At 39.9% G+C, this 25,168-nt stretch overlaps 1 protein-coding gene across 2 annotated transcripts in view; it reads right to left on the bottom strand.

Annotated features, from left to right (window-relative positions):
* IARS1 (isoleucyl-tRNA synthetase 1) overlaps positions 1-25,168 on the bottom strand; it is a 105,110-nt gene that overhangs the window by 24,788 nt on the left and 55,154 nt on the right. For both annotated transcript variants that reach the window (XM_064156378.1, XM_064156377.1), the window contains 9 exons: positions 20,958-21,044; positions 20,222-20,305; positions 15,121-15,268; positions 12,162-12,282; positions 7,907-7,998; positions 6,996-7,073; positions 6,443-6,564; positions 3,648-3,750; positions 3,294-3,377 (listed from right to left, as the gene is read on the bottom strand). In XM_064156378.1, the coding sequence (XP_064012448.1) occupies positions 3,294-3,377; positions 3,648-3,750; positions 6,443-6,564; positions 6,996-7,073; positions 7,907-7,998; positions 12,162-12,282; positions 15,121-15,268; positions 20,222-20,305; positions 20,958-21,044 (919 nt within the window). The remainder of the gene's footprint in view (positions 1-3,293; positions 3,378-3,647; positions 3,751-6,442; positions 6,565-6,995; positions 7,074-7,906; positions 7,999-12,161; positions 12,283-15,120; positions 15,269-20,221; positions 20,306-20,957; positions 21,045-25,168) is intronic.

Here is a 25,168-nt window from a genome sequence, read left to right on the forward strand (position 1 = left end):
GAAACGATTAACAGTAGTAACAGCAGTTCTGAAGTGAAGCCCCACAACTGCCAAGCCTAAGCAAAATAATCAATAAGCTAACATGACAGAAAAGCTTTACAATTCCACTTGCAAATCAATTCAGATTTTTAATTACATTCCTTCAGCACACAGTTCTTTAGAATTTAAGTCCCATAGTAACCAGAAGCAAGAAGCACGCAACACTGATCTGCAAGTCTTGTGCCTTGAGCCATGACTCCCTCCGCCAGTGTTCTGAAGCTGCCCCCAGTGGAAATTTTAGAAGACTTCCTTGGATGTCTCTTAGGCTAGGGCAAAGATGACATTGGTGGCATCACAAAGATGATTAGAGGACTGGAGCACCTCTCCTGTGTAGACAGGCTGAAAGAATTGGAGCTGTTCAGCCTGGAGAAGAGAAGGCTCTATGGAGACCTTATAGCTATATTTAAAAATCTGAAGGGGACCTACAGGAAGACTAGGGAGGGACTGCTTAGAAGAGCTTTTAGTTATAGGACAAGAGGCAATGGTTTGAAACTGGAGCAGGGCAGACTCAGGTTGGGTATCAGGAGGAAGTTCTTTACAGTGAGTGGTAAAATAATAAAACAGGCTGCCCAGGGATGAGGTTGAAGCCTTGCCCCCAAGACACATCCAAGACTAGACTTGATGTGGCCCTCGGGAGCCTGATCTAGTTGGAGGTGTCACTGCCGACTGCAGAAGGGTTGGGGACAAGATGACCTTTGAGGGTCCCTTTCAACCCAGTGCAATCTGTGAATCATACATAATTAGAAGGGCTAAGAGGTCCTCTGCTGCTCTAGTCACCTCTCGACTTCTTTGACTGGCATGATTGTTCTCACTAAGAGAAGTGAGCTGACTTGCTTGGGCAGATGAAGGACAGCAAAGCAGCTGACCATGACAATGACAACTTGAACTAAAAAAGTTCCAAAGCATTGTATGCATGTGACTAGATCCTTCTATTACAGAGCCCTCTGAATACATGTTAGTGAAAGGAAGAGAGACTCCTTAATCTATCAAGGACAGGCATATGACAAGGGCCATGTCATTTCTCAACAAAGAAAAAATTCCTCCTGCCAATGACTACTGTAATAGCAATTAGGTGTCTTTTTTCTGTGTCAATATCTGTTGTTTGCTTCAGAGAATGCAAACCATTACAAACATGTAATATAAGAAAAAAAATATATATATTACAAAGAAGGTATCATAACCTGACAGTTCTACCACCAGCATGCCACTGAAACTGACTGTCACGAACCTGTATGAACCCACCTGGGAAATTACAGAGTCTGACAAATGGAAGATGACAGAAAGGTCAAAGGTCATGGGCAGAAATACATTTAATCATTATTACACAGAAATACAAACTAAACACATATTGCTGAACCCACCAGTTCTATCTAATATCAGCACCTAAGATGTAAAGAGGTCCTAGAGTTCCTCAGAAACATTTTTATCAGGAGGTCTTGAATGAAGACCATCTGAACAGCTACCAAGGTTCTTTGTTTTGCAAGACTACTCCTTTGGTTCTCACCTGAGAAAAGCTGGTGCGTGTTCTGGCTGACTGAACTAAGAGTCACACAAAAGTACAAGAAGACTGCATAAGGGAAGGATTCATGGGAAAATCCAGACAGATACACAGAAATTGTCATGAAGTAATCCCCAATTTATATTCAAACCTGGTGCATACATTCTGCCCAACATGAACACTGAATCAATCCTTTTACAATTCTGCTTTCTTAGCAAAGAGCTGCTGTTGGAAATGAAAGTCTTTCCTTCCCAAAGCACGAAGTCACAAAGAAGAAGTCATGGCTTATCTCTCCAAGGAACACAATGAAACATCTGGGTGGAAAGTGGTATCTATCCCGAGAAGAGACTACTGAGCATGAATAAACCAAGACTGCTCACAAAGAGCACTGCTTAGCCATCCTCCTTCTCCCCTCTCTGCCTTCCAAACTGCTGCTCCAGTCCTACAATAGAAGTGATATTACCTCTAACTCCCTGTCCAGCAAATAAATTAGAAAGCCCCATGGCTACTAACACTGAGAAATCACACAAAGCATAACTCATGACATTGAAATGATTGATCATGACAGATTTAAGTCATAAGCACGAGCTTTTTGAAGGCCCTAACACCTAGAGAAAAAGTGCAAAGGCATACTGGCAGAGTAGCTTTATTTTTCCCCCTCTTTTCCTTTTCAATAAACCCACTATAGCTCATCAAAATTCATCACTGCAGTAAACACAGTCTCCTTTCTATTCCCTCTTCCTGACTTCTCTTGTACATCACAGATATGAAAGAAGATGCAAGTAAAATCTGTTTGTAATGTAATTTAATTGAAGATAAAGACTAAAAAAAAGCCATTAGGGTCATTTAAGCAAGCAAAAAAGCCATTAGGGTCATTTAAGGCTCAACAGTCATTTAAGCAAGCAAAAGCAACAGGCTTTAAGCCTTCAATACAAATGCCAGAGTTTAAAAGATCTATTTATAGTACAAACATATAAGTTATATTTATTTATAAACTAACTCCTTTTTCATTACCCTTCTTAAAATACTATGGCTTTTTACATGACTGCCTACAAGCAGAAAGTGCAGCCAGTTTCAGGAAGCTAAGCTGTAAACCCAAGAAGGGTTGTTTTTCTCCCAAGCAAGAAAGCTTTTCTCCAAACAAAGCTTTAGAAGTAGGGCAGGCTGCACTTCTCTAATGGACACGCATTAAAGGACTGCTGCAGTGGTGTACAGGAGCAGGAAAGTGTAAGGAACTGTGCAGACTAACATTTGATTTATTTGGCAGTCTATTTCCCAAACAACATCCTGCAAAAACGGTAGCTGATCCCCTATTGTCTCCTTCATGGAACTCCTCTCCATCAACCCTTTCACTTCCTGCCAAACTGGTTTTAATGCCCTTTAACTAAAGGAGAATCAATTTTGCAATGCATCTCTTTGACAACATGTAGTTGACTATTGGTTTACTTCCATTCAGGCAACTTTTTCTCCTTTCACTGATCAAGAAAAAGAACATTGTAAATAAACTCTTTGTCCTATGCAGTCAGTTTGACTGATTAAGCATCTCTCAATACTACAACAGACTAAGGATCATCACCCATTTGCATTCATTTCTGCACACAGTACCCAAAAAAATTCCCCTTCATTACTATTCTTTTCTAAAATTAATTTCACCCAGTGAGTTAATACCATCAACAGGGAAGGCTGGGGTTTTGTTTATTTAGGTGACTGGTATACACAATACAGTTAAGCATCATTGTGTTCATGTTGCTCTTACCTCAAGTACATACTTCTCTAAAGATCTGATGTTTTCTAAAGCCTCTGGATCCTGATGGATAACAACTACTTCTTTCAAGGGATACTGAGTAGAAGGAAAAAAAAAACATTTAAAAAACAACAGCAAAAAAATAACAAACACCACCACCAAAACCACAACATCCCACACACCTTTTGTCCTTCCAACTGAACACAAAGAAACTCTGGAAATTATTATTTATCATTTCAGGTATTTTATTGCTGAAGTCTCTTTACTATTCCAAAGTTAATTACTCAATTTCCCCAGGCTTACCCCACTGTTTCAAAGCTACTGCACATTCCCAAGGTATTGATAAGAGACACTAAGAATTCTAACCTTGACTGGAATAGTTTTTCTGTCTCTGATTACTCGTCCAAGCTCAATAACAGACTGCAAACAAGAAACGGCACTTTCAATTTTTTTGTCGATGAGATCCTCCCTAGATTAAAAAGGAAACATTATATTGCTTCATTTTCATTGTATCTGTTTGAGCAGATTGAAAACATTTTACTTCCTTCTCTGAAATTTTCTGCAGGAGACTCAATTAGGCCCTGTTTGGAGCAATATGAAAAATGAACCAATGGGGCATTCTTCTCACATTGTGGAGATGATGAGGAAATAACTCACTGAAGACAAAAATCAGAGCTATTTTTAAAACATCTTTTGTTAGGTCCTCTCGTAAGATGGAGATGATGGATTGAGTCATACTACCTATTCTATTAATAGCCAATAAAAAGGTTTGCATTCACAGTATCAGAAGATGATGAAAAAAAGCTAAGTAGCATACTTATAGTGACAATGAAATACTGATAATGCAACCAACTCTTCTTTTGAGTAGTTGCATAAATTCAGTAGCTCCTTCAAAGCCACACAAGTACCATATCAAGACCAGAGATATTGGTCCAGGAGTGAATAAAATGAACAAAGTTTCTCGCTCTAAGTCATATCACATGTTGGAATGAAAGCAATGCTTCCAAGAGCAACTGCTCAGGAAAACAGGACAGGTAAAGCAAAACTTAAAACTGAAGAATCTCTATCCTCTGCACTAGGGCTTTGATTAAGGTGTCAGTACCCATTCTGAAGCTTTTGTTCACCCAAAAGCTAGCCTTGAGTTCAGCCCTCCAAAAAATCAGAAAGAAAAAAATTGCAAGATAGCAGATTGTGCTCTCATAAAGGTTAATGTAATGTTGCAGTGGATCAGTGTTATCTGTCATTACTTAACAACACAGTCTTCACAGATCGTATACACACTCACATTTAATGCAACCAATCTGTTGAGACAGTAAGCAACCAAGTAATTAATACCTCAGTGGGGTTTGTAACACAGTTATTGAGTCAAATTCAGCTGTGAAAGTTGCTATGTTCCACAGCCTTATCTGTACATACAGGAAATGCTACTTTAGTAATACAACAGGTAACCACATCAGAAAATATCTCTTATTATTAACTGACAAAAGTGTCCTTCTGCAGGCAACAGAAGAATATTTAAAAAAAAATGCTATGGCATGTTTAGCAACTCAAGGTGAAACTCAAAAACTTTTAACAACAATTCAGTCCTGAAAAATCTGTCTTTTTATTTAACCAAGCAAACAATTGATTCATAGGGGATCAATACCAAACTAGTAGAAGACAAAAAACCAGAGGACAACGAGAAACACTGTGCCAGCCACTGAAACACATAATATGTATGCCTGATGCAGCAGCAAGTCAGTCTGCACTAGAAGGAATAAAAAGCAATTAAGCCACTTTTTAACAATCATGCTAAGGCCATGCCTGAACTGAGCTCCTGCAAATAGATCACTATGCTTCCATTACTGCATTCTACAGGAGCTCCTGATAGCTCACTGATGAGTTCTGCATTCTTTGATTACATATTCTTTACACCACTTTCCCAGGGAACAGAAAATCAGCACCATCATTATGTCAATCTCCAACTCCCTGTTGCAGTGAAGCTCTCTATTAAAACTCTCAGAAAGAGCAAACACCCTCCTCAAAGGCTGCAGGATCTACAAAGGAAACACCACTACTAGAAGGCTTCAATTCTTAAACTGGCACATGTAATATTAAGGTCAGCTCCCTTGTCCTTGAGAGTTTTCAGACTGAGCTGCAAAGCAAAAGGCAAGTGGGCTTGTCTCACAACCAATGACTAGCAACAGACTGCAATGCAGGCACTAACTTCACCCACTGACTTAGGAACAAGGCACTAATGCACAACTGATTGCTGTAATATTGCTGTCTGTCTTGTCTGGATTAAAAAAATAGCAGAAAATTCAAACCAAACCAACTTCTGTTATCAAGTTCTACCTGTGTTGAGTTGATACCAGGGATGACCCAAAGCACACATCCAAGTACAACCAACCACCATGGGCCATAACCTTTTTGAAATACACTGGCACTTAATAAAAAAACTAATGCATCAGTTACTAAAGATCTGTCTGGAGAGCTCCATCTCATGTGATGCATCTTACAAGACAGCTGCAGCCTCTGAACAATGGTCTAAGTTCTTGATCTGAAACCAAAGGAGCTCATTCTGCTGGTTCCCCATGTAGTCCACACAAAACAGTAATTGCAACCCATATGGGATCTGCATCAGCATTTACTCAGGCAGGTCTAGAGATGGGGGGATGCAAATGTAGGGCCCACAAGAAAGTGTGATAGTCCTTTTGGGCCTGTGGAGGTAGGCATCACAGCTTCAAGTCGTGTACATTTTGAAGAGCAAAACGGATATTCCTTGCCCACTAGAAGAAGAAAATGTGGAGTGGGAAACATTCCTCTTGTTTTTCTTCCTATCTGCAATCCTTTTAACCCAGCACAAATCTACTGCCTGAACATGGAGGGAAAGAAGACTCTCAGATAACACAGAGTGGGGTGTGAAGTGCTCTTCCAGACTAACACTAATCAGAGCTTCATCACAACTTACACACAATTCACTCACAAGAAGGAATGTGCTAGCTATCACCCTAAAATTCTTCCTCAGGCTAAGGAATACCCACATTACTTAAGCAGCTTGCTTGCTCATTATGCAAAATAGTTTTAAACACAAGTGAAGCAGCACTGCTCTGTGGAAAGTAAAACACACACACATCCCCAAAACCTAACCAAACTTCCATTTTGTTACACCTGCCTCTTACCTCACTTGGGGAAGCATGAGGTAGTGGATGCTTTCAGTATTCTTTTCCTGAACTGAGGCTGGATCAATAAGTGTCTTCAGATTCTGGTACATCAGCTCAGTGATAAATGGAGTATAGGGTGCCTGTAATGTTGAATTCAATATTCTCTTTATTGTTCATACATTATGAATCAGTGATACTTATGAATTACATAAGGACAGTTCAGCAAAGACTATGCTAACACAATGTCTTCAGTAAAAAACTGTTAAGTTACTGAAACATATGACGAAATTCACACTAATAATTCACCTCCTCACATTCTGATTTCTTATTTGATGCCCCAAAGTAAAGTCTTTCTAAGTCCTATGATATTTGCCTTGGGGCAAACAAGCAAATAGAACTGGGAGGTGGAAAAATCAACTGTGCTGCACAAAGCAGCAGGATTTTCTTCCTGCCCAAGTGCTCAGTCTCTGTACTCCTCCTTTCTGTGGTCAGCTTAGACACCAAGATGCATGCTTTCAGGTTAGCTACACCAAAAATGTCAAGTAGTTACAATGGGCTGTAATTCCCTTACCATAAGTCTGCACATGGAGAACAGCACACTAAACAAGGTTTCCAAGGCCATAATGCAGTCTTCAGTCCCGTTCTCACCCTGTTTGAAGAATTCACCAAGAAGAAAACAACAAGTGCAATTGATCAGCAAGCACACTTCAGTGAACTTCACCAATTCCCATGCTAATGCAGCAAACTGGGTTTCCAAACTGTATTCATTTTGCTCAATCCAGTTGGAGTCCAGAGGAGGGCCACAAAAACAATCCAAGGGCTAGAGCACCTTTCCCACAAGAATAGGCTGAGGGGTTTGGGGTTGTCTAGACTGGAGAAGACCAGACTCCAGGGAGGCCCTTAGAACTGCCTTCCAATACCTGAGAGGAACCTACAGGAAGGCTGCAGAGGGACTTTTCCTAAGGGTGTCTAGCAATTGGACAAGGGGGAATAGTTTGAAGTGGAAGGAGAATAGGTTTAGACTGGATCTCTGGAAGAAGTTCTTCAGTATGTGGGTGGCAAGACATTGGAATAGGCTGCCCAGGGAAGCTGTGGACGTCCCTTCCCTAGGGATGTTCAAGGCCAGGTTGGATGAGGACTTCAGCAGCCAAATCTAGTTGAGAAGCATCCCTGCCTGTGGCAGACAGGTTGGAATAGACAAACTCCAAGGCCCCTTCAAACCCAAGCTTTCTCATGCCTATGAATACCATTCTTCACGTGAAACAGAATTACTGAGCATTTTGTTGGGCTAGTTTTCTTCATAAAGTGAAGACCAGAACAAAAAAAAAAGAGGACACTTCTCATTCTGACTGTCAGGAAGGAACTCATATAATTTGAAATGCACCATAAAGATTTTGTGTAACGTTATGAAGCTGCTCTGCATTAAAGGAACACACACTACCAGAACCTTGTTCACAGTCCAAGACTGCAGCAGACACCTACCTTCAGTCTTCTGCGATTCATTCTAACATACCAGTTGGTCAGAATATCAACAAACTTCACCAGTCGAGGGACTACAGTGTACAGCCTGTAAGCTGGAAGGAAAAAGTGTTTACTGTAGTTAGTATTTGCCCCCTGCCTCGAGCTCCTCACTAAAAGAACTATGTTATCATTTGTAGCTCTCATGTCAAACACCAGACTTGATCAGAAGCACGTGTGTTAGTGAGATCCACACAGTGTTAGACATGCTGTTATGGTAAAGCCATCATTTGAAATTGCACATGTCATCAATTCTCATGCTTCAAGACAAACATCAACCACCAAATTGCTTCCCTAATCCCACACAAACATGCATTATGGAAGCCTTATGCTTTTATCTGACTCATAAAGAGGATAGTGGATAAGAGACTATTAATCACAGAGGATTTGGCAAATCCTAGATTTGCACATGCTTTAAATACAGCCAAGGCACTAGAAGTTTAACTGAAATCATTGTAGAATCATACAGTTTTATTAATTACTGCCAACATTTTCTTTTTTGCTTGCCAGATTGGTAATGGCACACTTACTGCAATCAAACCTCCCTGAATTCATCACAATTTGTTATTATTTTTCCAAATCACACAGTAGGCTAAAAGAATGTCAAGTGACAGCAAGCCTGACCAAGTGAGAAGATAAATTTAGCTGTTTTTTCAAGTTCTGTGTAACTTAAAAGCATAGAGGACTGCAAACATGTAAACAAAGGTCCTCACAAGCATCACTATGCATCTGGGGAAAAGATTTCAATTGTTCATGAGAAACTGAGCTCAAACAGGCAATGGACCTTAAACAGGATTCTGTTTTCTGTGGAAAAACTTGTATGTAACTTCTCTAAATGCAAAGAGCTTTTTGATCTCTATTCTGAAGCACCTTCATTAATCAGGCAGCTACTGAAAAAAATGGATCTTCCTTTAAAAGCTCCACCACTCTCCTCATTGCTGTTTCTAAAATAGAAGTGGTTTTAAAAGCAGACTACTGGTATTTAAACCTAAAAAGGAAAAGCTCAGAAGATTCATGCCACGGTAGGGAAGATATTATTTATGTGGGAATTTGTATGCCTAAAAAATTCCCAGCTCTCTTCTAGCTGTGTGTTATCTAGCTGGAAAAAAGGTTAAAACCAAATAAAAAACCTCAAGAAAACCATCCTTCAGAGACTGTATCTTTAAAAAAGAGAATCATGTTAGCCTGGAAACATGCATTTGTCCCTTCAACAGCTGTAATCCCAGTTCATAAACAGACTGCTTGGCCTATTATATTCTGTAATATATTCCAAACATCTCACTACCTATCCTACTTAAGGGCCCAAATCCTAGAAATGTCCACCACAAAGATGAGGTTTAGAATAGAGGCTACTATTATTCAGTATCTAAGAACTCATTGGGCTAAGCCAGTCACTAAGTGAAGCTAAATTAGCTACACCAGCTACTGCTGAAGAGGTTGATGACCCACACCTATCCAGCCTGCAGCCCCTCTGAAGACAGCATGCCTAGAGCTCCACATCTGGGTACCTATTAAACCAGAGAACACACAACAGCAAAACTCCTCTAGCAAATACACTTGACTTTTGCCAATTGTCCATGACAAATGGAAATGACACTGCTCCTTGATACGTGCGGTCTCCTTTTCTCCACTTGCAGCTATTCCAAGAGGTTAAAAAGGTCTCCCCAAGGCAGGATAAGTAGAGGATTGTTCTACCTTTCTGAAGCTTTTCTAGGCACTCTAAAGCTAAGCTGGAGTGTGCACAGGCACATTCTCCTTCCCGTTCTCGGTCTATTGAAGTGAGGTCAATACTGACCTGACAGGGGCTCCATTGAGGCTGAAATACTGCTGGCTGTTCAAGCTGCTAGTAGAAACTGGGGCAGAATAACAAGTTTTACTTAATGGAAACACTTTTCTAGAGGCAGGCAATCCATGTAAAATTTAGCTCTGCCATAAACCACACTTTATTAAATGGAAGAAGCTAAGCTCAATAGGAACACTTTTCTGATTAGTGGTGTCTCCTTGCCGTTCAGAGTTTCAAGGTTGTATGTTGTTGCACCAACTGACACCCACAGTTGCGGGAACAGCACATTCCAGTACAGATTGGACCATTTCTTTGACAGATAGTGCCCAAGTATCACCTCAGCACCACTGCCTCTCTGAGGTGTTTTACACATGGCAGAGACTTTTTTTTAAACGCATCTTGCAGGTAACAAAAGTTGTGTGGCATCAGTTGACAAATTCAATCACTTCTGTCTGCTCATATCATGCCACATCTACAACAGCTTTTGCGTATGTTTGTTGGGTTTTTTTCCATTGCTCTTTTAAAAACCCAATAAAAACACACAGAAGCTGTTGTAGATGTGGATTTCGTTCCTTTATCTAGCATTTGAGGTTATCAGTCACCAGCATTATCTTCCCTTGAATCCTCATGACATTTTTCCTACTTCAACCCATGTGAAATTCTTTACCAAAACAAAAATTAATCCCAAACTATTTTTTTAGAAAGGATTAGCAAAAGAGCATCATGTTGCAGCAGACAAAATTATTGCACCTTGTCAGTATCTGTCTGATGGAATTCAGACTTCATGTAGAAAAAAAACAGGAAACAAAATCATGTTTATTAATCACTTCCAAATAGGCTGTGCCATTTGTTTGATGAGCACAGCACATTATCATCATGTAGCATAAGACAACAGCATTTGATACCAACACTACATGCATTGTCATTTTCCAACAGGAATTTTCTTCTGCTTCAAAGAATCTTTTTACTTTGTAAAGATGTCAGATGACACATCCCTTTTTATTACTTTCATTTTCCTCTTGGAAATCCAGAGCAGGGAACATAAGTTTCTAACCTCCTACTTTGCTTAAACTATGCACTAGTGCAAGATCCCAGGTACCCATTCCTAAGTGCATTTTCCACTCTCCCTCAAAGTCTTTTCCTCTTTATATGCAGCACATAAGCTTCCAAAGGTTCTGCATTTTCCTGTTTGACAACACATGAAATTCAACACACACACCAAATTTCATAAACAAAACTTCCTGGAAGAAGCTGCATTTCCCTCAACAACAGACAGCTTTATCATATTCCTGGGTTTGGTAGCTTGTGGATTCTTTCTTCCTTTAATAAAAAGTTCTCAGATGACCTCAACCTGAATGTTATTACAAAATGACCTGCTTTCCCTACTGTAGCAAGATAAACTCACCATACTAGTCTCGGTGAGAGTGAACATCAGTCTAAGGAAAAGGAATACAAAGGAGGACTGAAGCAGAAGAGGACTGCCCTATGTCCTCAAACTCAAATCTGGCATTCAACTCTTTACCCATCTCCTCTCATCCCACTAATGCCTTCCTGCCCCAAGGCCCAGCACACCTGCAGAAGGCTTCTAAAAATCTGAGGGCAATTTAAGATCACAGGCAAAGGGCAAGTGTTGTTTATTCATAAACAGGAACTGCAATGCCCAAATCCACTTCCTTACCAATATCTAGGTATCTAGTGCCTTTAAAGATAGCAAAACCTCTTCAAATCCCATGATAACTTTATGAGTTCATAAGCTTTGTGAATCATGTCAGCTACTTCAGGCAGTTCTTGCAGCACCTTCTCCTTGCAGTTAATATTATTTTAACATAACATGTGCATTGTTATGGGGCAGGAAAAACACAACATGCAGCAAGAAAAACCAGGAGAAGATCCTCTTAGTTCTAAGCAACATCCTGATGCTATTCTGTCCTGCCACACACTCCCAGAGTGATTACAAAGCAACTCTCTCCATAAAAGTACGCAGAGGACAATTTATTCCCCATGTTCACTTATCTCTCAAAAATCATTTTATTTAGCTGACTTGAACATTGCCCATTTTATCATTTTTTCCAGCTTTTCCAATTTCTATTTGGCTTCCTTTTCACTGCACTCTTTCAGTTACTATTGGAAGATTATTAATTGCTCCAAGCACTGCAGAAGTTGTTGTTACAGCAACAAGCCACATCACTGAGCTCAGAGGACTTAGCTGTGACAAAAAAGCATCACTTCTTGAAATCTCATGAACAGTCATAGCAAAACCTGTATTAACACCCACAAAAGCAGCATTTCATGTGTTATGGTAGCTGGTGAAGGATTTCCTTACTTTTATCTGGACTCTAAGTGTCAGGTGGAATCTGGAAATCTCTGGATGAAACAGCCAGTTCCCTAATGAATAGTGAAACAGCCAGACACACACCCAACCCAACACGTGCATACCTGCCATTTCAGCTTTGAAGAACTGAATGAGTGATTGGGTGAAAGAAAGAATCCATTTATCCATGATGTTATTGCTCTCCTTAACTGTGTTCTCATTGTAAAGGAATTCTCTTCCCTCATCCTATCATCAACATAAAAACACAAAACACATTTTCAAGTCACGAGGGTATATACTCAAACCTCTGTATTGAGCCACCTGTCAGCCACTAACATCTTGTCACCTTCATTGTGTTACACTGGTTTCCTAAGAGAACATTAAATTCCAGAAACATGGATGCAAGAGCAATAGCTAAGGAAAACCTGGCTCCCACTGCTGCTGATCTCACCACACCATACCTTCAACTACAAAGGCAGCCAGCTATTTGGAACTGTTAAACTACATAAAAAGTTAAACAGCACACATGGGTATGCAGTTGTTCCTTCCCTGTTTGCAGTGCAAGTTATCACTTCCAGACATGAGGCAAGACTCTGGAATTTTCAGAACTCCTTCATCTAGGAGATCTGAAGCATTTACAAGAACTGTACTATGAAAATTCATTTTACTTGGGGAAAGGGCATATAAGCGGCATAATTATTTTTTAAGAGCGTGTAATAATTTCAACAGATTAAAACACAGGAGAACACCCTGTGAAAACAGGTGGAATCTGTGAGTGTCCATCACATAGACTGCATTTTGTAGCTTTCCAGAAGAATACTGATGTTTGGATGCATCTGAGAAAATTCCTAGCACTGCTTGTTCTGTAGGACACTGGACGACTTGTTGGTGCCTATCGCCTGACTTTTAGTCAGTGTGAATGTTCTAGTGACTGGTTGAAAACTGGTAATTTGATTATTTCAAGAGTTGTTCTCAGATTTAACACCTGGGTTTAGAAATCTTTGAACTTTCCCTTCCCTCAAGAGTCCAAATGAAAAAAAAATCTGTTTGGATTATTAGACCCAGTAGCTATGGATCCACTTAACATAGTCTAAAGGAGAAGATTCTTGGGAAAGAAATGCTTCTACACACCCACAAGTGCGGCAATCTCAGTGTGGAGTCAATGATCATTTAACCAACTGCAATTACTGAGGTAATTACTGCAAACAAAATTATTATTGTACTTCACTGGGATTGTAGTTTCTGTCTTACAGGAGGCAGAATACAAAGAAAAAGTTGTTTAAGCCTGTGTATGAAATCTAATTTAAGCACTATCACATCCAAGAGCACATTCTTTTGCCTAATAAGGTGCACAGCAATGGTCTCACTATCTATTTAGAAAGAAAAATTACATCTGCTGCATTACCCAAATTATCTGCTTAAGCACCTGGATTTTCCACTGGGGTCTTCCACCCCCAGTTTGGCTGATCTTGCAGGATTTAATGGGATCACAGCAAAAAGCTGCAAAGCATGCTGTAGATAATTCAAAGGTCAAACGGGAAAGGCTGAAGTGTATTTTTGGGGCAATGTGTAGTTTGTCTGATGAATGCTGTCAGGGATCTTAAGAAAAGGGTTGTTAAATATTAGGACTTGATGTTACCAGACTTTCCTCCCAAAAGAGGTTGTTAAAAAGATAAAACCATTTATTTAAGTCAGCTATTTACTGTACTATTTATTGAAGTCAGCTACTCTTATTCACATTAAATAGCAGCTCTCCATGGTGATCAGGCTGCTACTGTGATTTCTTGTGTAGTACAAGGCTGGAACTTTTTCCTCCTAGTTCCCACTCTCCCACAGAAGCTTGCACTAACAATTGGTAACCTTCTATCATTAATCACAGCTGAAAGACTGAAATTGGTTTCAACAGAAGCTATGTAATATAGACAAATCTTAAATTTAAATGAAAAATTACTGTAAGAAAGAAATGTAATTCTTCTTCTCTTCTCAATGTGTAGAAATTCATGTCACTCATCCAGCATTTTTTAGTAGACTTCAAATGTAACACACAGGTCTAAAGCATTACTGCTTTTATGATGGTTTACTTTTCTTTCCATTCCAGTTCTTCCTTTATTTTTTCCCAAGTCATATTTAAATTTAACTTTGTCAAAAATTAACTGCCATGTTACAGAAGGCAGTCTTCTAACTGTGACTAATGTATTCAGTATTGAATATTCCCAAGTCAAACATTTTTATGCAGATTCATAATTAAAGTTACAGTAAATAAGTTAGCTCAAGAAATTGTCATAGCAGCCACTACTGAAAATAACTTTCCTTTCATTACATATTTTCAGTTCTATTTGAGTTAAATCTATATGCAGTAAGCAATGTTCTCAGTGCAGAAAAACTCACAGTCCACATGCCGTTCTCTAACAGCATCCTTACTGTGATGCAGCCATGTCTGGCTACATGACCTGGGCTAACAGCAAAAAAAAAAGTAGCAGCAGCACTCAAGGCAGTGTTACTGACACTTATTACCTCCAAGCTACTACACAAACACTGGCAAGACAAGTACTAGGTAACAACCAAGGCTTAGAATGGATATTTCAGAAGGACTCCCTTAAGTACACCAGCTTTTAATGGGTGTTCCGAAAGAGGGGACTAGCAGCAGGTAATTGCTTTGTATGTATTAACCCCCTGAATTCCAACTCCCTATCTTGTTCTCTCATTTCAAGAGTACAAATGCAGTAGCATGACATCTCAAACCAAAGGGCACCAAAGAGCACCTGATCTGAGAAATGACAGTTGTTAGGTCTAGACAGTCCCCTACATTCCACTTCTCCTTGCTATGGAATAATACACTTAGTCAAGAAGGAAAAGACACAGGGTGATTATAGCTTTCTAAAGAAGGGTACAAACAGCAAACACCACAGAAAATAACAGCAAGCATATACAACCTGATCTAACCCTGAATCGGCCTTGCTTTGAGCAAAGAAGTGAAGACCAGATGACCTTCACAACCAGAGTCCAGAACTCCCTTCCAATCACTAGCAGTGGAAGAAGCACAAAGCCCCTTCCACTCTCTTACCATGCCTGAATGATCCGTACCTTATGCTGCAGGATCTGAACATTCTGCACCAGGAAGCGATATGCATTGTACCAGGGCAGGAAAACATCCTTCAGTATATCCCTCACTCCTTCTTCCTTAAATCTCAGATTTTCTGCTCTTACCACAGGAGAATTGATCAAGTACAACCTGTAAAACAAGGACACGACACTGAAAAGGTTAAAACTACATCATCTGACAGAAATGCATTTGAATGTACTGCAAACTCCAGAGAGCTGCAGAGCAAGAGGAAGATGCCCAAGGGAGCAGTTGCACATTAAAAACTCAAAGGAAGGCAGTACTGCAAGCATGCAACATACCAAACATGTGACAATTTATCTCCTACTACAGGATTCTTTTTGATGCTGCATATAGAATTTGAATTTTCTGTTTCACTCTGGAAGTTAACTGAAGTGGCAGCACATGCTCAGATGCTATTGCAGTGTAAAACAAACAGTGGATGGAATTTGTGTCCATCTCTAGACCAGCACCCACTGTTTGGTAATACTTTGAATTCCTTAACAATGATGTGGTACCTTTCCACTCAATCCAGTTCATCTCCTCAATTACAATAAGCTTTTGAGGCCACTGCAACACACAAGAAGCAAGGCCAGCAAAAAAAGAACAGAATTTAACATTTTTAAGAAACACAGCCTCAAAAAGAGGACAATGGATATACCTCCTGCCAATATAAATGCACCTCAGCTCCAGAAACAGCTCTCGAAGGGCAACAGAGAGCATTCAGGTGATCCTGACGGCTTACATCAGAAGCAGCACCCCACAGAATCATGCCCACATAAACCAACTGGGTTCATCTATGCATGAAATCCACATTGTCTAGGGAGACCTTCCTTGGGTCATTCACTCTCAATCTAGCAATTTCTCATTTCCAAGACACAGATGAGTCCCCAGCTTCCTTACTAGCTTCAGTTCCCAAAATATCATCTTTAGACTTTATTCCATCTTCTTCCCCAAACAAATATTCTGTCTACAAACTATTCAGTTAACTTGAAAAGACAGCAGGTCTTACTCAGGTATCAAAACTACTTGAATATAAACTTGATTTAAATATACTTGATTTCATTTTCCAAATACGAAAACCAAACTAATCCTGGTATGGTTTTCTTTTGAAGACTGTTAACAGCAGAAATTTATTAACTCATTTTCTCACATTTTATCTGCATTTAAAATCACTATTCTAAACTAGTGTATCTTTACAGGCACTTTCTTTAGGAGGCTTTAAAATCTTAATGGGGTTTGACACAGCACATTCAACAATATCAGAGCATAATTTCTTCAGGAGATGGATTCTTGCATAAAAATGAATACATAAAAATAGAGCTGCCAGAGTAAACAGGTGGGAATGCAGCACAAAACCAGGCATTTTCAGTACTGTACTGAAAAACAAAAAAAGAGTTGAAATATGCCATCTGAATTTGAGTTATAAATTTAGAGAAGTATAGATCAATTAGGTATGGTAATGAACTACAAAGGTTTAAGTACATAGAATAGTTTGGGTAGGAAGGGACCTCCAGAGGTCATCTAGTGCAACGTCCCTGCAGTGAGCAGGGACATGCTCCACTAGATCAGGCTGCTCAGAGCCTTGTGTCAAGCCTGACCTTGAAAATCTCCAGGGATGGGGCCTTAACTACCCCCCTAGGCAACCTGTTCCAGTAGTTCACCAGTGCTCCATGGTGATGAACTTGTTCCAAACATTCAGTCTCAATCTACTTTTCTCTCATTTAAAACTACTGTCCCTCATCCTATTGCTGTAGGCCTTGTAAACAGTCCCTCTCCAGCCTTTTGCAGGCCCCCTTCAGGTGCTGGAAGGCAGCTATTAGGTCTCCCTGGAGCTTTCACCAGGCTGAACAACTCCAGCTCCCTCAGCCTGTCCTTGTAGGAGAGGTGTTCCAGCCTCCTTATCATTTTTGTGGCCCTCCTCTGGACCATATTTATGAATACATATTTATGAACAAACTGGTAAGTCTTTATGTACATGTTCAAATCAAACCTTCCATCACAATTAAATGCTTATGACTCCTTATTTACTTCAGAACACTAACTCAATTTAGCACCAAATATGAGACCTAAGTTCTGTCTGGCCCCAGGGTACACCACTGTGCTCCAGGCCTTTCACCAGTTTGGGACTTATCTAAAGTAACAACCACTTCTGCTGCCTCCACTGTTTTCCTCCTGAAGAGGCAGAAAAGTAACCTGGTCAGAACTATGAAGGATCTGCTAAATTGCTCCTTTGCATCTCCTTAAAACAGCATTTAGTACAAGAAATTAGCTTAGCTGACTAAGACTACAGAGTTTTGGGTTGGTTTGTTCATTTGAGAATTTTTTCTGGTTGGTTGGTGGTTTTTTTTGTTTGTTTGGATTGGGTTGTTTGGTTTTTTTGTTTGTTTGTTTGGGGGGTTTTTTGCTATTTTGGTTTATTTGTTTGGTGTTTTTAAACACAGCAGCCCTTACAATATGTAAATACTCAAAGGCAATTTCCTGAATTACCCCAATGAAATGAGAAATATGGCACCCAATAAAGGAGTCAGTTTAGTTGCACCTAACATATTACTCAATAGGGAGAAGAAAATAAAAACAGCCTTCCTCAAACGAAGGCAGTGTTTCTAACAATGTATGATAAACAATCGTGCAGTAGTTTGGGCCACTGTATTATTTCTTCTGCATTTTAAGAACAGATTAAGAGGGGAAGGTAACCCATCACTTCTAACGTACCTCAGGATACCTGAAAGCAAACGGTTGTAAATACTATGACTTCTGACATACTTAACTTCACCAGCTATCCAACTGAAATACAGCCCTTTTGGACAATTCTTGCAGATCTCACACAGGATTCAAGTTTCAGGAATCCTACAGATGGGTTGCTATATTTACTGTGCTGCTATGTCACCTGTTTGCCCTTTTCTTTCAATTTCATACTTACTTAAACCACTTGTACCTTCATTTTCTGTTCATCTGTTTATCAAGCTACCTCCCAGAATACTTCAAGGCTGTAGCTGACAAAATTATATATATATATATATATGTATGTTCTGCAAAAGCTGAAGTAACTCTGCAGGGAAACAGTGCCAAGGAAGAAAAACTCAGTTGTAGCTTTTTCTATAAACAGAACACATCAAGTGGCTCAGTGAATAAGCAGCGACAACTGAATCGCAGAGCTCCTTCCATAAATGAACCCAGCCTGCAATGCTTTTTTACTCTCTGTGTGGGTGTATGGATAAATAAAAGTGACATTAAAGAATGAGTACACAGGCAGAAAAATGAATTAGCTTTATAGAAATCAAAAAAATCATGAATAATGCAAGTGTGACTTCTGGTGTTTGAGATTTTTTGAGTCTATTTTATTAAAAAAACTTCTTTTTTTTCAAATAGATTAAAAAGTCTCCAACACGTAAACCTTTTTCACTGCTATTGTTCCAGCTACCAATTCAGCAATATTCTGCTAATACACTTTAATCACTTCTAAAGACCAGTCTTGATCAGATGTAAGAAAGGCACCCTGCTCTCCATATGAGAAGATAACAGCCAAATTGCATCAGTTAGATAAGACCACTAAGATCATTGAGTCCAACCACTGAATCAATGCCACCATGGCAAATAAACCACATCCTCAAGTGTCATGTCCACATGTTTCTTGAACCCTGAGCAGCCTATTCCAATGTCTGACCACTCTTGCAAGAAAGATATTTTTCCTAATAGCCAACCTAAACCTTCCCTAGTTCAGCTTGAGACCACTTCTTGTCTTTCTATCTGATCTAGGGTTCTGAGACAAACATTCACTTCATTGTTCAGGAGCAGTACCATCTTCCCTCACTCTCCTCCAACTAAACAGCTCCATTTTCCTCAGCAGCTCCTTAAAAGACTCATTCACCAGGTCTCCTTCACCAGCTTCACTGCCCTTCTCTGGACACACTCCAGCACCTCAACGTCCTTTTAGTCAGAGGCCCAAAACTGAACCCAGTATTTGAGGTGCAGCCTCACCAGTGCTGGGTACAAGGGCACAATCACTGCCCTGGTCCTGTTTGCCACGCTATCCCTGATACAAGTCAGGATTGCTGTTGGCCTTCTTGGCCACCTGAGCACACTGCTGACTCATGTCCATCCATCTTTTAAGTGCTAAAGCTTGCAGCAGTAACAAACTTCACACCTATTCTTTGAAATTATTTAGAACAATCAACACCCATTTCTCCCCAAGAATCAAACTTTGCAGTACATGGACCTTTACTTCAGCCCAATCACTACTACCAGAATTGTAATACACACCTCAGTGTGTGCGATGGTTTAAAATCTTCTCATATATAGCAAGAACTACAGCGCTACTGAGCAATGCATAAATAATGTTCTCTCATAGTTACTGAAGTGCCTTTACCTGAAGGTACTGCTTCATGTATGCACTTAATGCATCTAGCCAAAGTACCAGGTGACACAATTATGTTTACACCTAGTATAACTTTAAAGACACAACTAAACTGTATCTAATCTCTCTTTGGCCAGGACAGTTTCTATATACACAGTAGGCTGCTCCACGATTGCTTTTCTGGTTTCACTGCTATTAGGTACATACTGTGTACTTATATCAACAAAAAAGCAGCACTTTCTCTCTACAAAGTGGCTGCTTGCTGCTTGTGCTGTATATTTCTATACAGTCTACAGCAACCTTTCCCCAAAATAACCACTTAGCAGTAAACTAATAGTGTTGTTCTCAAATCTTTTGTTCGCACTGGGTCCACTCAGATGATTAGCTGCACTATCAGGCAGTGCTGGCTCAAATGGAAGCATTCTGTACAAACTGGACACACACATTTTGACAAGAGACCTCCAGTCAGCACATCACCTTTGGTTACTGGCAGCCTTAACGGAAATAAGACAAGGGTATAGAAACTCCAGGCTCTGTAAGTATTGCCAGTTCTTTTGAGTCATCCATTCTCTCTGCTATTTGGCTGCCATAGTGGTCTGCAAGCTTCTAAAATTAATTTTCTTCCTACTGTTAATTGTCAAAAAAACAGAGAGAGCCCCTCCTGGAAAATGTCTGCTATGACCAGAAAACAAATTTATCAGATGATATGTTACTGAAAGAAAACCTACCTTAGTGCATCAGCTCCATAACTATTTACAATATTCATTGGATCAGGATAATTCTTCTTTCTCTTGCTCATTTTTTGTCCATCACTAGAAAATGTCAAAAGATAGACATAAATCCACATACCTCCTCGAATACATGGGTAAGTGCAAAAAACCCTTCAAATCCAGCTGGGTTTTTTTTTGTTCTGTTACATTCTAGGTAGCACAGACATAATTAACTATTAGCAAATCATTTCACTATGACTGTTGAACCCAAGTAGCAACAGAAAAAAAAAACCACAACCCATGAGGCTCCCAGATTACAAATCTAAACAGAGAATCTGTCTTTCCTACTGAAGCTGAGAGTAGATGCCCTCCAGCCTAAAGGCAAAGCTTCATTTGAAAATAAAGGCAAATAAATATAATTAGTTTAAAATTACATATGAAACTACATTTCTAATTCACTTTACTCTGCATAATTGGTATCATCTATTTCCTGTTCTTTCTTATTCAGACTTGTTGCTCCTTGTCTCTCATTGGGAAAGGCAAATACTGCTGCCAAGACCCTAGTGCAATAGATAGCTGGGATGTATAAAACTCACACTCTCAGGTGCTTCTTACCTCTTGAAACATCTGTATCTCCCTGACAAGTCTTAACAGCTCCAAAGCCCATTTCAGATTTAATTTGAAATTCACAGGGACTTAACTGACACATTCTTTGACTAAGTCTTCTCAGGAAAGAACTGACTGACATACCAACCTGGCAAGAACAAGGCCATTCACAATTACATTCTTAAAAGGAGGCCTTCCAAAAAGAGCAGTGGACAGCACCAGCAAAGTATAGAACCTGAAACAAGAGACAACACAAGCATGACTTTCTAAATACAGCAAGCTGAAGTCTGCATGTCCTTCATTAGAAAGGAAATTTTTCATTATGTTGTTTTAGTCTAGCAAAGTTAACACTTAAGTAAGTGGAACAATTATATGGCAAAGAAGCACAAGCAGAGCTCAATATGAGTAGATCTTTTTTCTTCCTTGTAACACAGTGTGCTCTTCACTCAACTTGATCTACTAATCTTTAAGTGATGAAAAAAAAATAGTAAGCAGCAGGAGGTTATGGAGAAGAAAATTATAGCATTTTCTCCTTTTAAACAGAAAATAAATGTTTGGCCCCAGAGAAGCTCCCTGTTTGCTCACTGCAAACCTCAGGACACAGGATCAGTCAGGAATGGACACAGCAGATCAGACTGGCACTTCCTGTGTGTGTGTTAATACCTTCATCCTAGCAGACAACAGAACAGTTACTGCTGGGAGCATGAAAGCAGAAGTGAGCAGAGACTACTCCAATCACAGAACCTTAGCCATCACTAGAAAATATGAGCAAGCTGTTGGTCTCCACAGCAAAAGGCAACAGGGGGGTTCCCCTTCTCTCCATATGATGTGTTTACAAGAACTCTATAAACTGTCCAGGACACTCTAGAAACCAGTGCTGGAGCAAGCACAGGTGCCTCCTGGGCAATACATGATTACATCTGAGGTGCCAAAAGAAGCAATGGTTTCATATTCAGCAGTTGGAACCTTCATCACAGGTGGTATACATAATCTTACATAACTGCACTGCCACTAATCACTTTTAAGAAATTAACTGGAGGGTGGGCCACAGCTTTCCTTGTTAGAAATGAGTATCACACTGACATCTGCTTAGCAACCTTAAAGCAGAAGCTGATGATGAAAAAGACAATTGATTTAGGAAAAGGCACAGGAGGTTATGCTTCAAAACTATGCATTTGCATGAAAAGTCAGTGAAGAAACACTCTGAGGGCGGGGGGGGCAAAGTATATCTGTATATTCCAAAGTAATTTTAAACCAAGACCTGCCTAAAATGGACAAAACCATTATTACAACATTTGAAGGTCCTAAGCTCCATAGAGTTTGCTGTGTTGAATTACTACATTTATTAGATGGCATATATTGCAACTTCTATGCTTGTCTTTCAGTCTTTTAACTCTCAAAATCATCTGCCACTACAGGATACAAACTCCCATTATGTCACACCTCTACCTGCACACAAACACATGCATTCAAAATCTCCATCTTCACTATCAACCTTAAGAACAGCCCTCAGCACAAATACCTGAGCATTTACTCCGAGGACTGACACCTCAAGCTCGCAAGACTGACAGTTAATCATCACAAACACTGCAGTACTTCTTTGGTGCTTAGTGTGAAGGTACTTCACTGACAACCCCTCACTGCTTTGTGCAAACTGGTCACAAATTCTCATATTACAGCAAATGCATTTCCTGGTAGAAAGAACAAACCAGAACCAACCAGAAGAAATTTCAACACTGTTTGCATTAGGAAAATTTTACAGACATGCTGTGGGCACTGAAAAAAAAAATTGAAGAACTCCTCATAAACTTACTTACACTGCTCAACCTAGTCAGCCCCAGTGATGAGGTGCCTTACTGGATGACAAAATCATCTTTGAGACCCTGTGATCCACTGCTTTACATAGAATTTCGATCTAACTCTTACTCTTTTTCACATTATCCTTCAGAAGAAAAATAAAAGCATAATTTACCTCATTCCCTCTGAATATTTCCAAGAAGTGCCTCTCTGCGCTTGATTTTTAAGATGTCATGTCCTCAGACACCTTTGTTTCTGAAATTCCTTGACTTCTCTGCTGTTTCATCTTCCATTCACATCTCAGCCTGCTTCTAGTTATCTCCTTACAGATACATAGAGCTCTCAGTTAAAACAAATAGCAGAAACCCCCTTAACACTACCCTCCCTGTTTTCTCCTTTCTTGACTAACTAGGTAAATCCTGTGGCTCACGCTGAAAACATTCAGCTGTGAATTCCATGTAGGCCACCACATTCTGACCACAACTACAAATCTTATTGCATCTCCCTGTGTACTATCAGAGCCAAAGCTTTTTCTATCAATCTAACTGACAGGCTTGCAATTCAACTACTGTAAAAGTTTTTTCTCTAGCCTTAACAAATATAATCAAGATGTTTCTCACATCCATAGAGAAAGTAATCACAAAGCTCACACTCCTAGCTCATCACCTTTGTCAGATGAGTTTTCCCCGTTCCTTGACTTCCTCCCTTCCTCTGTTGTGTCAAACAGAAGCCACTTTACTCCACCCACTGAGTTCTTCACCACCTACCCATTCCCAGGTCAGCTGCAACCCCTGACACAAAACCAATCTTAACATTTTACATAGACTGCTCCAAATAAAGATCACATGCTATGCTCCTAACACTTCAGAACTCACCAGCTTGCGGTTCACTTAAGCCTATTTGACACAGTGCTGACATACTAGCAGAAAGTTTTCTCTTCAAAGTAACCTCATTTTTCCCAAGACTTTGGAAAAGGTAACAAGAAGCCTAACAAGTCAGAATAAGAACCCTTCCTAAGGGTAGCCTTAAACAGCTTTACCTTTTACCAAAAACACCCAGCACCTCACATCTTCATTCCTCCCTTCTTTAACAAAGAGAAGTGCTCTTATACAGACCACAGAACACCAGCTGTTACCAAAGCACCAGCTTGTTAAGAGACATAAGCACTATGAGAAAGGTATCAGCATCAGGTAACAAGGCAAGTGTTTTCATATTCCACCCACCATCAGATTAAACAGAGTTGGATACAGCGAATACTCACAGTAACTCATGCTGATGTTAAAACCAACAAGCAACCTACTGCAGACTGTCATGTGGAAGTCTTCATTTCCACAGTGTCTACAGTACACAGGTTTTCTCCCAGAAAAACAAAACCTATCACTTTTCTTCAAGATAAAACAGGTATTATTTAAACATAACATAGTCTATTATCAATATCCCCATGATCAATACAGGTTCATTATCAATTATCATGAACACCCCTCCTACAGGCTGAGCGAGCTGGGATTGTTTAGTGTGAAGAAAAGCCTCCAGGGAGACCTAACAGTGGCCTTCTAGTCCCTGAAGGGGGCCTACCGTTGCTATATGCAACAGTAAAGAAAAAGTAAATGAAGGAAAGAAGAGTTCACTGCTGGATCCAGCACTGCATGAGGCTCAACAAGAATTAAATAGCAACCTGCAAATGAGATCAGGATGTCCCTTCTCTGCTGAGTTTCATGCTACTCAGGAGAACTTAATTGTATGCCAGCACCAAAAACCACCATGACTAGCAGGCTGTGCGGCATATAGTTGTGGGGAACAGAGTCAAAGATCAGCACTAACAGATGACCTAAAAAATTGCTACTTTGAGGGGCAGGGGGGGAAACCATCATTATATATGGAGGAGGACTGTTTTAAAAAAGTGCATCAGGTTGCCCTGTTTCTGACCTATGTGAAGCACTGCTTTGAGGACACATTACACACAGCATGCATAGGACTAACTAGGTAAGGTGCAGTTATCTTCTGAGACATTTAATATGCCATAGGGAGTGCATGTTTCATTAAGTGAGACTTAAGTGGTCCCTCGCTGAAGCCCAAGCTTGCAAACCTCATTTGTTTTCAAGCCACAAATGGGGTTTTTTTTTGCATCACAACAAAGGGGCTGCAAAGTGAAGATACCTTTCACTACATAAACAAAACCTATTTTTTGTTTACCATCATGCCTCAAATGTTTCCTTCCTCAATCCTCCCAGCTTCGAGAGTATTCAAAAACCTTACACTCAACTTCACCAACATGCAACAGCCCACCAATTAGTGCTTCATTTGGATAGGTCAGGAGGTTTGCTGGGGGAACAGAAGAGTGGGCAAAGGGAAGTGTCAACTATGCTCCAGAGGTATTTAGTTTATTTCACTCTAATAACTCAAGTTACAGGATGTAAGAGATCCACTTGCACATAATCTGGAAAACACAAAAAATAATCTTCAATATGTGTCAGTTTCCAGAGCCAGCCTCCAACTGCAAAAATAAATATTCTCAAATGTGCAAATTGGAAGTGTATGCATGCATGTATGAGAGCACTACCC

This window comes from Pogoniulus pusillus, chromosome 16 (genome assembly GCF_015220805.1).
Source record: "Pogoniulus pusillus isolate bPogPus1 chromosome 16, bPogPus1.pri, whole genome shotgun sequence".
In the NCBI taxonomy this organism is placed as follows: Eukaryota; Metazoa; Chordata; class Aves; order Piciformes; family Lybiidae; genus Pogoniulus; species Pogoniulus pusillus.